Source organism: Pan troglodytes, chromosome 7, assembly GCF_028858775.2.
Source record: "Pan troglodytes isolate AG18354 chromosome 7, NHGRI_mPanTro3-v2.0_pri, whole genome shotgun sequence".
Taxonomy (NCBI): domain Eukaryota; kingdom Metazoa; phylum Chordata; class Mammalia; order Primates; family Hominidae; genus Pan; species Pan troglodytes.
Window position 1 is genome coordinate 109,419,645 of NC_072405.2, and position 13,569 is coordinate 109,433,213.

The window sequence follows — 13,569 nt, forward strand, 5'->3', positions numbered from 1 at the left end:
TAACTTTTTATTTAATGAGATGTGTAAGTCCTCTTATTCAACTTTACAGTTTCCTTTAGCTAAAATTTCTACTGGTAGTTATACTTACTGTTTCATACATTTTTATTGCTCCAGATTATTAGTTTGCAACATTTACCAAACCAGTGTTTGAATATGTGAGCTATCCTTCATGAAAGCAACTTCAGTTTACACTGCAGGTTCTGCTTTTTCCAGATTAAGTATTTATAGTCTTGGTCAAGGGATGTTGACAAATTATTAGCTTATATAGGTTTTGTAAATCTATGTATCTGATTGCTGTAATTTAAAAGAGAGTTTAAAAATTTATTTTTAAATAGTTCTTTTTGATTTGGTGGATAATAGAGGAAGCAAAATATGACTCATAATAATTTGGCAATATTTAGAAGGTAACTTCTTTGTCCAGTAGGTCCTGTTTTATTGTAATTTTCACCTAGTTGAATGTTTTCTTAGAAGCATCTCTAGGCAACACAAAAGTATAATAAAGACTTTTAAAAAAATGACAGAATAGTATGCAGTTTCCCCAAAGCCCTTTGCAATTCTGCAGACAACCAGCAGGGGATCTCGTCTACACCCAATTTCCTTCTGAGTACAGTTGGTAGATAGTGTCTGTGATTATACTGTTGGGGCATTTAATGGAAAATTCGACAGTGGCTTTGAGAGAGTTCTTAGTTGAGCATAGGTAATATGATGTGATAAAATATTATCTTTATTCATAACTCGAAATATTTGGCAGTTGGATATTGTTTTAAAAATGTTTTGTATTGTTATAATAACTGTAAATTCCAGAATCCTCTGAATATTTGGCCTTTATGAGGAAATAAGAAATCCTGAAATTGTACAGAAACCAACGCAGTACTTTGCATACATTGTTGCTCAGAACAGGTCTTCAAAAAGAATGAATGTGAAATATCTTAATTTTAAGTTATGATTTTAAGTAATCATTTCAGTATTAGAAAGATATCTTTTTCTCAATTCTGTACTTCTTGTCTATTGGTTAATAGCAGGTTATAGGTGCTGATGGGTGCATCACTTTTGTTTTCCTTGATAGTAATTACATAAGTAGGTTCTTTGAAATGCAGTTTTCCTTGAAAATGTAATTTTAAAAAATGTTTTATTTCTAAAACATTGTTTTGTTCACTCAAAACTGAGTGTATAAGAAATAATTTGACATTGTTGATTTGATGAATGTTAGGAGTATAATAGCTTTTTGAAACTATTTGGAAGTAGCTTAATACTTTTAAAGAAATTGATAATTATTTTATGCTCATTAAATAGTATTTTGAAATCAGTTATGAAGAAATTCTAAACGTATTTTATTATAGAACTTCACAGTTGATATTAATTCTAGAGATATGGAAGTCAGTGCTTTATAAACCCAAGGGATAAAAAACAGTAACTAAAGATAAATGTTGAGATTAAGCTAATTTTACATTTACTGGAAAACAGTAACTCTTTGTTTTGTATCCATGTGTGTATTTCCACTCTGAGGTGTTTATCTTTTGTTGTTTTACAAATAATTGAAGCAGAAATATCATCAGTTCTCTACAGTATTTCATGTAACGTGATGTTATGTTGTTTCTTTCTATTATGACAAATATAGTATCCAGGAATTTCAGGGATTGCTTATAAAATTTTGTAGTATGGTCTGCTTGCTTTAAGCATAAACATGCTTGTACATATGAAGAGTAATTTATGCCATGTACCAAATTTCCTGGGGTTTAAAACCTCAATCCCACAGTTATTTTCACAAAAGAAAATAGAAAGAAGTAACATTTTAGGATATTTTTCGATATCCTTTTTGTATGTACGTTATACAAGTTGAAGACAAAATACATTTTTAAACAGTTTTTCTTGTAATGTTATTTTAGTCATAAAATATTAACATTAATTTATAAAATTTGTAGTTTACTGTGTAGAAAATGCAGTCAGCGGTTTATATTTATGGAAAAATGTATATTTTAGCAGATAATAAAACACTACCTGAGGAGTATGTATAGAAATAAAATGTGAAACTTAAAAAAATTTGTCAAAAGAGCAGTGATCTTTCAGGGATGTGAAATAAATACTGTATATTTAAGTTTCTTAATTTTGACCTACTGTCAAATTGTATAGAAGAAAATGTTGATCGTTTGGGAAGTGGAAAAAGACTTTGGAACATATTTAGTGTGCAGCTGTTGTAAAGCAAATTGAAACTGACGTATTTCATCCTGTGCTTATTAAAACTTTGTCTGTGTGAACACTTGCATCTTTTCTTTTTGTTTTAGATATTTGGTTTCCAGGCAGGACTGACGTCTTTGGATTGCAGTGGATCTTACTGCTTACCTGTACCAGTTATTCCTTCTTTCAGCACTGCTCTTTATGGGAAACTTCTGAAACTCCCCACATGCTGGTAAGTCTTACATGTTAAAATGTGATTTATGTTAATTTCCATTTATTAGGAGGGAAAAAACCCCCAAATGTATCTGTCTTATGCCCATGCTAGTTTTATACAAAACTTTAGAAAAAAAATCTAAACTTGTACTTTTACTGAGACACTAAAAGTCTTTTTTAAGTTTCTGAAATCTGTTAGTTCATCATGTCTTTTGAGATAGCAATAACTGTTATTAGGGTAATAACTGTTAATTCATGTTGGATGTGTGTAAAATACTACTTGAGATTATAATAGGAACTGTAAGAGGAAGTGCCTTTTTTTCAAGAGTGGGTATAAAGATTTTAAAAAGTTATAAATTAATATTCAAGACCAAAGTATTTATCTATGAAATAATAATTTCGTATATATTCATACCCACTGACAAAAGTATACCCATTATGTAGAGTTAGAATGTATTTACATGTCTAGTAGCTATATTTTATAAGAAATTGATTGTAGCCCTCACCATTTTCATTCCGAATTGAATGCTATATTTGGAGGTCACATTTCCTTAAATTCGGAGAGATTTACAGAAAGAAAGCCAGTAGTTACCAGTTATAAATTTTTAGTTTAAAGGAATGCTTTTAATATATTGTTTAAATATATAAAATAATGTTTAAATATATGAAATTAATTTTTAGTGAACCATTTTTCCAATTTAAAATGTGATTTAGAGTATGTCTTTTGTATTCTCATTCTAATTAGTAAGCTTATTTTTGCAGGATAGTTTTTCTATTAGTTTTTTACTAAAAATGACATAACCTTTAGAAAATTAGCATTAATTTCTTATCTAAAATACTTCAGTTGCTAAAAATTTGTTTCTTTAATAATATATAACTTTTAAAATGAAATTATAAAATAATTGCTCATATTTTCAAGAAACTTTGCCTGCTGATACAGAAAATTTTTTAAAAAGTTGTAGTTAAGTCTTAGTACCAATTCCTCTATAAAGTGAAACCATTATTAAATTATTATTCTTAATTTCTAGTGATAAATTTCATTTTGTCCTTACTCCTCCATACCTCTCACATGTCATTTATCATGTTATATAGAGATAGATTTAACTTTTTATTAGCATACATGGTATGTTGCATTTGAGTCAAGTTTTATATTCTGATCTATTAAGAAATAAACTGGGATATGTCACAGTTGATATGGTGATATCAATTTTAATAGGTATTTGTGAAAACTATTTTCTCCGTTATGTGCTGATTAATTTATCATTTCTAGGACCAAAATAGCTTTATTGCAAACAGTGCAATTTACTATGGAAAATTCTTAATTTCTTTAAAAAAGTCCACATTTTTCAAAATGATTATAGCCTTTATATAAAATCAATATTGAAATAAGTAAGGCTTATTTGAAGGATACAAAGAGGGTATTATGAATACTGTCAAATGTTACTTAAAATATGCCTACAGACATCTAGAAATAATATTCCAATTAAATACTGAAAGCATGAGATCACAGAATGCCAATATTTTTTGGATGTGTTTTGCTTTTTTGTAGTTAAGACTACTTCTATGTTATTTCAGTGATATTTTTGCTATGCTTTATAGAAGTATATTGATTTGAAATATTTCTTGAAATTTTCTTAATAAATGTGAAAAAAAACTTTAGTAACTGTAACTTGAAAATAAAGAGAAAACTTAATAAATTGAGATATTGGTTGGTTTTAGTGCAGTTTGAATTCAATAAAATACTGCTTAAGCAGTATGTCCTATAAGTTTAAAGAAAGCAGACAGTTTCCCTGGGACGTCAGAGAGCTGATGAGATGAGGTCCTGTTAGAATTGGACATTAGTGGATGAGACAGATATCCATGTATCTATCACTGCATACAGTGGGCGAAGAATTTGGACAGTTACTCTACCTTAGACTTGTCCATGAGCAATGATATCTAAGTGTTTTAATATGAACACTTAAAGATAGTTAAACCAGTTAATCAAATATTCATTAGTCCCATTTCTTCATGTTCATGTTTGTTAAAGTCTAACTAAAATATAGTCTCAAATTCACTTTGTCCTATAATTGAGGGTTCAAATGTGTGATTCCATTTGTAGAGAAATATATGCAACATATTTTGGAAGTTTGGAGTATAGAAATAGTATATTGGCTTAGAAAGTCATGGAAAACATGGAGGGGTAATTTTTAAGCAGGATATTGAGGAATGGATATAATCTGAAAGAGCATACTATATATTGTTTTATACAGTCTTAGGTACCTATTTAAAGTTCATGACAGTCCTGTGAGATAAGATGATATTCTCTCTTATAAACTCTTTCTAATTTTCAGAGAGGTTAAATAAGTTGTCCAAAGTCACACACTGGCCTCACAAGATTTTCGTAGAGGATTGTCTGATTTGAACATATTTGATTGTTTTATTACTTGAAGGAGCGAAGGGGATATATGTAATCTTCTGTTCATCAGTTTTGAAGGCCCTGTTAATCAGTTTTGAAGGCCCAGTATGCTTTTTGCCTATAGTTAAAGTAAATTTCCATGGAGCGAAAGGCTAGCTAATAAATCTGAACTCTGCTAGTATTAGTTAATAGTATGTAGATATTATTGTAATTCTGATCTTAAAATGATGGATATTAACATTAGGTGGAATCTTAGACATTATCCCAGTTACTGAGTCTTTATGACATACTTTTGGTTTATAGCCATCTGTGTACTGCTTGAACATTTTATTCAAGGATGTTAGCTACTTTCTGGGCCAACCATTATTGGGCAGCTCTAAATTTCTTTCTTTTATTTAATCACAGTTTGCTTTTATGAGAAGTTTATACTTGGATTTCTGCCTAAGAATAATGTTTCTTCTCTGATATAATTATTACTTATATATATCATGAGGCATTTTCATTCTCAGAGAAATGTGTGAAAACACATATTTCTTTTTAAGGTTGAGGGACTTCTAAGTTCCCATTTTTTACTTAGCACAGTGCCAATTGTTGATTTTAACTAGCGAAGTTATTGAACAGATCATTTGCAGGGGAAAAATGCTTCTGTGAAATCTTTGAGTTCAGTGTTAATTAGAAGTTACAGGACTTGGTGCTGGTAAGCTGGTGGTATTGATGTGGTGTGTGAAGGGCAGGTGAGGCAGATACTGATCCTTTTGCCTCCCTGGAAGTGAAACTGAAGGCATCATTTGCCCCAGCTCAGAATGACACCAGGGTAAATTCTTTTAGTTTTAATGGATACTGGGACCTTCAAGTCTAAAAAAAATTGCCAGTAATACTTATTATCAACACAATAAGTAACCTTCCAGGGCTTAAAATGATGTTTATTCAACTGCCATGTTCTTCATAATACCACAGTTTGAGGCCTCAAGAAGCTATACTTGAGTGTTTTTAATGAACCTGGAGATAGATCTTCCTTCCAAAACTGTGTTCATCAGTCTGGTTTTGTGATTAACATTCCCTTTAACTAAATGCCTTAAAACTACTAAGCCTTAAATGGGATGTTAATTCTCTTATCTCCACCTGATAGGTGTTAGACTGATTTTTCAGCTTTGGTTCTGCCATCTAAGATGTGCTTTTATGGAATGTTTTGAACAAAAAAGAAACATTAACATCTGTTACAATCTTCTCATTTCAAAGATGGGAAAACTGAATTCCAGAGAGGTCAAATTTCTTGCCTAAGACCACACAGTTAATTAATATCAGTGCCTCAATTTGATCCTCTCCTTCTTGATTCAAGGCTTGATCAACTGTACCATTTTGCTTAAAACAATTGCTATTACTATTTCAAAAAATAACTATTTTTAAATGTAAAATTCAGTACCATTAAGTACATTCACATTGTTGTGCAGTAGTGCCACCATTCAACTTTCTGTCTCTATAAATTTGACTATTCTAGGTACCTCACTGAAATGGAATCATTCCATATTTGTCATTTGTGTCTGGCTTATTTCACTTAGCATAATGTTTTCAAGATTAATCCGTGTTGCAGCATGTAGCAGAATTTCCTTCCTTATTCATTCGTTTGTAAGACTGAATTTTATGTATTCATTTTATGTATATGCCACATTTTGTTTATCCATTTATCCATTGACAAATACCTCTCACCTTTTAGCTATTGTGAATGATGCTGCTGTGAACATGCATGTACAAATATCTGTTTGAGTCTCTGCTTTCAGTTATTTTGAGTATATACCTAGAAGTGGAATTGCTGTATCATATGGTAATTCTATGTTTTTGAGAGCTGCCATACTGATTTTCACACCACTTTATACCTGCAACAGTGATGCAAAAAGGTTCCAATTTCTCCATATTTTCATCAACACTTATTATTTTCTGTTTTTTGATAATAGCTATCGTAACAAATATGAGGTGATATCTCATTGTGGTTTTAATTTGCATTTTCCTAATGATTAGGAATGTTGACCATCTTTTCATGTCCTATCTATTCAAGTCCTTTGCTCATTTTTAATTAGTTTTTTTTCCTTGAGTTGTAGAAGTTCTTTATGTGTTGTGTAAATTAATCCCTTATCAGATATATGATTTGCAAGTATTTTCTTCCACTGTGTGGAACCACATTGCAGGGTCCTGGCTGGAGATGCATCAATAAACAAAATAGGCAAGTTATTTCCCCTCATGGCAATAGAGAATAAACATTCTCTTAATTAAGGGAATTTTAAGGAGAGAAAAATTGCTCCATGTAGATTGTCTTTTAAAATTGAATCATAAAATCGTCCTTTTTGCTGTACTGAGCCTTGAAAGGAGGTGTTTAAATAGTTCTTGATAGCATAACACTTTTGGATTACTTAACATTTTTCTATTTATTATTTTTTATGTTTCAGTGAATGCAGCATTTTTACTTTTTATTAATGATTCGTGTTTGAACTGAAAACCATTGAATTAGGAGTAGAGCAAACAGTGATAGGAATTGAAATATAGATTCTTGCAGATAAATGAAAAACCCCATTGGATAAATTAAATATATTTTTTATTTACCAGCTCTGAAAACATTCTTCAGTTATTGTTGAATGATGTTGTAGGGTGCATTTGATGATTCAGGACTTAATGCAAGCTTTTCTAAAAACTTGATTTCTCATCAAGTATTTTAACATGTACAGCTTGAACAACATGGGCTTGAACTGTGTGGGTTCAGTTTCTTTCAATAACTATATTGGAAAATTTTTTTGAGATTTGTAACAATTTGAAAATTTGCAGATGAACCATTTAGCCTAGAAATATCAAAATAATGAAGAAAAAGTTAGGTATGTTATGAATGCATACAATTTATGTGGATTTTGTCTATTTTATCATTTACTACCATGCAATATACAAAAATTTATTATAAAAAGTTAAAATTTGGCCAGGAATGGTGGCTCATGCCTCTAATTCCAGCGCTTTGGGAGGCCAAGGTGGGAGGATTCCTTGAGCCCAAGATTTCCAGACCCCATTTCTAGAAAAATAAAAAGGTAACCAGGCATGGTGGCATGTGCCTATAGTCTCAGCTGTTTAGGAGGCTGAGGTGGGAGGATCACTTGCGCTCGGGAGATTGAGGCTGCAGTGAGCCATGATCATGCCACTGCTCTCCAGCCTGAGTGACAGAGCGAGACCCTGTCTGTTTCAAACCCCAAAACCAAAAAGGTAAAATTTGTTAAAACTTATGCACACAAATGCTTAGGGACCACACATGGCACCATTCAGAGCTGATAGAAATGTAAACAAACATAAAGATGCAGTATTAAATCATAACTGCATAAAGTTAATTGTAGTACTACATGGTGTACTACTATAATAATTTCGTAGCCACCTTTTGTTGCTACTGCGGTGAGCTTTTGTGTTGTATCTGCTTAAAATGCTGTGTGATGGTAAGCATCTCCATGTGAGCAGTCCCTGAGCAGTTCCTCACTACAGTATGACTGTGTATTGCAATAGAAAGTGATCTGTCACAGTTCTCACATATTTGTCATTGGGCTTAGTGCAATACTGTAAAATACTATAAACTTTTTTTTTTTTTTTTGAGACGAAGTCTCGGTCTGTTGCCCAGGCTGGAATACAGTGGCATGATCTTGGCTCACTAGCCTCTGCCTCCTGGGCTGAAGTGATTCCCGTTCCTCAACCTCCTGAGTAGCTGGGATTACAGGTGCTTGTGCCACCACACCCAGCTAATTTTTGTATTTTTAGTAGGGACGAGGTTTCATCTTGTTGGCTAGGCTGGTCTTGAACTCCTGGCCTCAAGTGATCTGCCCACCTTGGCCTCCCAAAGTGCTGGGATTACAGGCGTGAGCCACCGCGCCCAGCCCTGTAAACCTTGAATAACACCACAGGGTCCACACAGAGTGATTCTGGAAGTGGTTCCAAGAAGCAGAAAAAAGCCATGATGCTATAAGACAAAGTTGAGTTGCTTGATATGTACCACAGATTGAATTCTGCAGCTTCAGTTGCCTGCACTTTCAAGAAAGATAAATTCAGCATAAGGACTATTGTAAAAAAATAAAAAATAAAAGGAAATCTGTGAAACCATTGCTTCAGTTTTGCCAGCTAGCACAAACACTTTTCACTTTTTGTGAAATACCTTTTTATTTTGTATTGAAAATGCAGCTTTTATGTGGGTGCAGGATTGCTATAAGAAAGGAATACTAGAGACTCTAATATGATTTGAGAAAAAGTGAAGTCATTATGTGACAACTTAAAGCAAAGAGAAGATGAAGGATCTGAAGGTGAAGAATTTAATGCCAGCAGATGATGGTTTGACAATTTTAGAAAGAGGTTTGGCTTAAAAAATTTCAAGAGAACAGGAGAAGTACTTTCTGCTACCAAGAAACTCATATTAGTCAGCAGATGAGTTTCCTAGGTGCCATTAAGAAAATTATTGAGGAGAAAGGATATCTGCCTGAACAGATTTTAAGTGCAGATGAAAGTGCCCTATTCTGGAAAAAAATGCCACCAAGGACATTTATTAGCAAGGAAGTGATGAGTGCTTACAGACCTGTGCCAGATGATAAGAAGTAGGAGAAGCAGTGCCAGAAAACAAATGGACATTGTACAGTCTGGCAGAAGGGTTCCAGTTATTCAAGATTGCCTTTGACTTTTTTTTATGACATGGACCATCCTATGATAGGGGCACTGCATTATTTGAAATAAATTTCTTGGAAAGACTGACCAGTCTTTGTATATGTTAATGGTCTTGCCAATTTCTGTTTTTCCTTATATTTTTGGTTGTGATTTGATAATGTGTTTAGATAAATAACTTGTCAAAAAATACATACATTTATAGTTTTTAAAACATGGCCTATGTGTATGAAATTAAAAGGATATAAAAAGCACAATTATAGGTAAATAGTATGTATCTTTATATTAGATTTTTTCCCTTTAATTTTTTTAGAAAGGGCACAAAGAGCATTTGACATACGTTAACAAGCAAGAGAGTGTTGGTCCAATGAGAACAGAAAGTTTCCTTTGATTGTGATTTTGGAAAATTTGATATTTTCCACATGGAATTTTATGGTCAGTTGGATGTGAAGTTGTATAGGCAAATATGATGCATTTCCAATTCCCTAGTTTAATGTTTTAAACTTAGTAAAATAGTTTGTTTAGTGGTGTCCAAATGAGCATTTACAACTCATTCTTAGTTTATTGCCTTTAAATTTGATTTTTGGTTATTGGAGAATATTTCTACATGACCTATATCTATGTCAGAATAATTATATTGACTTTTCCTCAGTATTTGGCTTTGCCTGTGCACAGCAGTGGGAAAATATTATCCTGTGACAACATTCTATTCTAGTGACAGCATTTTAAAAAATGTATCTTTGTTTCATTATTTTTGTGAGGGAGAGTGAAAGTCAGTAGTATTCTTTGAGTTCAAAAGAACTCTAAGTTGTTAATGTATTTTTTTTTTAAAGTGAAATGGCTTGGTTAGTAATTATTAAATTTGGCCTAGGTTTTCTTTTTATGACTACCTTTAAATTTTTTTCTTAACTGTGTTTTGATGATTTAATTTCTTTTAAATATATTAACTTGAAATGTAAGAACAAATAATCATTGGCGGTTCCCATATTCAAAAGATCAGATAGTGCTTAGGTTAGTGACAGAAGAAAATTTCTAATAATAGCATCATAATCCCCTTGTATAGCATTTTGTACTTAACTAAGTTTCACTGCATACAGGAAGTTTTTTGATACTCACAACCAACCTTTGAAATAAACAGGTTAGGTATCCTTATTTCTATTTTATAGATCTGGAAATGGAGGATTAGGGAAGGTGATATGGTAGACCTAGAGAGATAAAATCGCTTGCATTGGACATCTTTTATTTATTTTATTTTATTTTATTTTATTTTTCTATATTTTGAGACAGAGTCTTGTTCTGTCACCCAGGCTGGAGTGTAGTGGCATGATCTCGACTCACTGCAACCTCTATCTCCTGGGTTCAAGCGATTCTCCTGCCTCAGCCTCCCAAGTAGCTGTAATTACAGGTGTGTGCCATGACACCTGTCTAATTTTTGTATTTTTAGTAGAGATGGGGTTTCCGCATGTTGGCCAGGCTGGTCTTGAACTCCTGACCTCAAGTGAGCCACCTGCCTCGGCCTCCCAAAGTGCAGGGATTACAGGTGTGAGCCACTGTGCCCGCCCTAGACATCTTTTGATTAATTGATGTTGGAACTATTAATAGCATGTTGATTAATAGCTATTAATAGCAGGTTCTAGATAAGAACTTTGTATTCTTCATTATGCCTTATAACTTAAAAAATACTGCCAGCTTCTTAGAAGAATCTGTTAATACTTAGCATTGTTCAGATTTCAACTGACTAATGAGTCATTTATTCATTAAAAAAAAATTTTGGTGCCTATCATGTTAAAACTGTTGTGTTGTAGGCCTTGGAGTGTGAATACCACTTGGTCTTTGTGTTTCCTTTCTTGATACTTTAAGAATTTAGACAGGTGTTCTTAAATACTGGCTAACTCATACATCTGCAGCCAAGTTTGTTTGTTTGTTTGGCTTGTTTTTGGAAGATCTAATTATGACCTCTTTACTAGAATACTTTGCTTCTTACAATTTATATGGTAAAGTTTAAAAGCTTTAAAATATTCTTTGATGCCCTCTATGGTCTGGCCCCTGCTTGGCTTTCTACCCTCATCTGAAACGTCCTCCTCTCTGTCCCCTCTTTCTTGCTTTTAGAAATTTTCTCTCCTTTTACCAAATTGTTCACTATTATTGTTTTACTATTCTGTATCCTAAATAACTGTAACTGACTCCAGATGCTAGTCCAATTGATACTTTTTCTGACCTGGTCACATCCCCTCTAAAATATGCTTTAAAATATGAGATAATGTTCTTGTTTTTCATTGTACTTTTCATAGAAGTGATTTTACACTGCTTTGTGTGATTATTTAATAGCCTTTCCCACTCGTTTTATTTTAAGCTCCATAAGAAACATCTCTTTTTCTGTGGGGCACATTTATCTTGAAAACCTCGCATCTGTTGTAGACATGAGTAAATATTTATTGGCATGCATCTGGCTGTTTCTTTAACAATTTCATTTTTTTTTTGGTTTTCTGATTTATGAGGTTTTAGATTGTATACTTTTTTGACAATCAAGTTCTATCTCCTATTAGCTCACATTATACATGCAAAACTTACTCTTGGCCAAAGTGAAAATCAGTGATGTTAATTACTTAAATTAAACTAAAATTTTAGTGACTTTTCCTATTCAGAGTTCTCAAGGTAATATTTGAAAGTTATTAATTACATATATAAAATATATTGTGTAAACACACTTCATCTCCTTTTTTTCCTGAGCAGTTACATTCTTATTTTAAGTAGATGAATTGTCTGTTTTAAATTAACTTGTCTAGAAGATGAGATAATGTAAAGGCATCTTACTTCTTTTGTATTTTGTTTGTTTGCTACCACACATCAGTTAACCATTATTTAAGCTGTTCCATATTCCGTAATACTAGCACCACTTTTTGGCTCATATCGAGCAAGTATAGTATATAGGCCATTCCCTCCAGAGACTTACAACTCATGCTGCAACTCATTTATAAATATTTATTGGGTCCATGGTATAATTCCAGTCATCATTCTACATGCTGGGAATGCGGTAGTAAACAAAATAGACCTTGTCTCTGTTTCATGGAGCCAATATTCTGAAGAGGTAGAGCCAACACTGCATTAAGACAAATACATGCATTTCAGATAATAGTGAGTAATAAGAAAAATTATGGCCAATGGGATAGAAAATGAATGTTTTGGGGAGTTTATTTGTCTAAAATGGTCAGGGAAGTTCTCTTACATGGATGTGACTTTTGACTCCAACCTAAATGACCAGTCAATGGCAGCCATACAAAGATTTTGGGAAATTGTGTTGCACGTGTTGGGAATAGCTGGTGCAGGTCTCAAGGTAGAAATAGATATAGTTCATATGAAGGACAGATAGAAGTCAAGTGTGACTGCAACATAGTAAAGGGAGATAGATAAGAGATTAAATTGGAGAGGTGGTCTATTCACAAATAAAAGCAACGTAAGTAGGTATAACCTGAACAATTTTTAGCCTTAATAGTAGAGAAATAAAGATTTAAACAATGTAGAATTAACCATCTTTTTTGTGTACTGTTAAATGAATATAATATTCAGAATGTTAAGGGTTGTGACACCAGTGGTGGAAATTTAATATGACAGATCCTTACAACTTTTCTGCTGTACAGCTTGACTATATCCATCAAAATCTGTAAGCATGAATATCTTTTACTCAGCATGTCCATTTTTAGGAGTTTGTCCTTAGATATAATTAAGCGAATGACCAATAATTAGTTATGATAAAATGGAAAAATGTAAATAGCAAATAATGAAAAACAGGTTGTATAAATTATGTTACACTCATACCAGTTAGCAATATGTAGAATAGCCATTAAAATTTTGTTGTAGAATATGTTTATTGGTATAGAAATGTTCTCATGATAAATATTGAGTGAAAAAAGGTCACAGAACAGAGGGATACAGAGTTAGTCTATTAATCTGAACAAAAAATATGCTTGCGCAGGTAAAAAGGCTGGGCTATTGCTAAACTGTTTGTGATGGTGTTATGTGAGTGGTAGGTAACGTGTGGTTTATGTATTATAGTGGTTAGGAGCATGGACCTCAGAACTGGATTCCTTGCATTTAAATATAGGCTCTGCCACTTCCTA

The 13,569-nt window shown here is 32.6% G+C and overlaps 1 protein-coding gene across 20 annotated transcripts in view; it reads left to right on the forward strand.

The window, feature by feature from the left end:
- The window catches only part of VPS13B (vacuolar protein sorting 13 homolog B), an 861,798-nt gene that overhangs the window by 152,787 nt on the left and 695,442 nt on the right, over positions 1–13,569 (forward strand). For all 20 annotated transcript variants that reach the window (XM_054657406.2, XM_063816458.1, XM_024345440.3 and 17 more), the window contains one exon: positions 2,283–2,407. In XM_054657406.2, the coding sequence (XP_054513381.1) occupies positions 2,283–2,407 (125 nt within the window). The remainder of the gene's footprint in view (positions 1–2,282; positions 2,408–13,569) is intronic.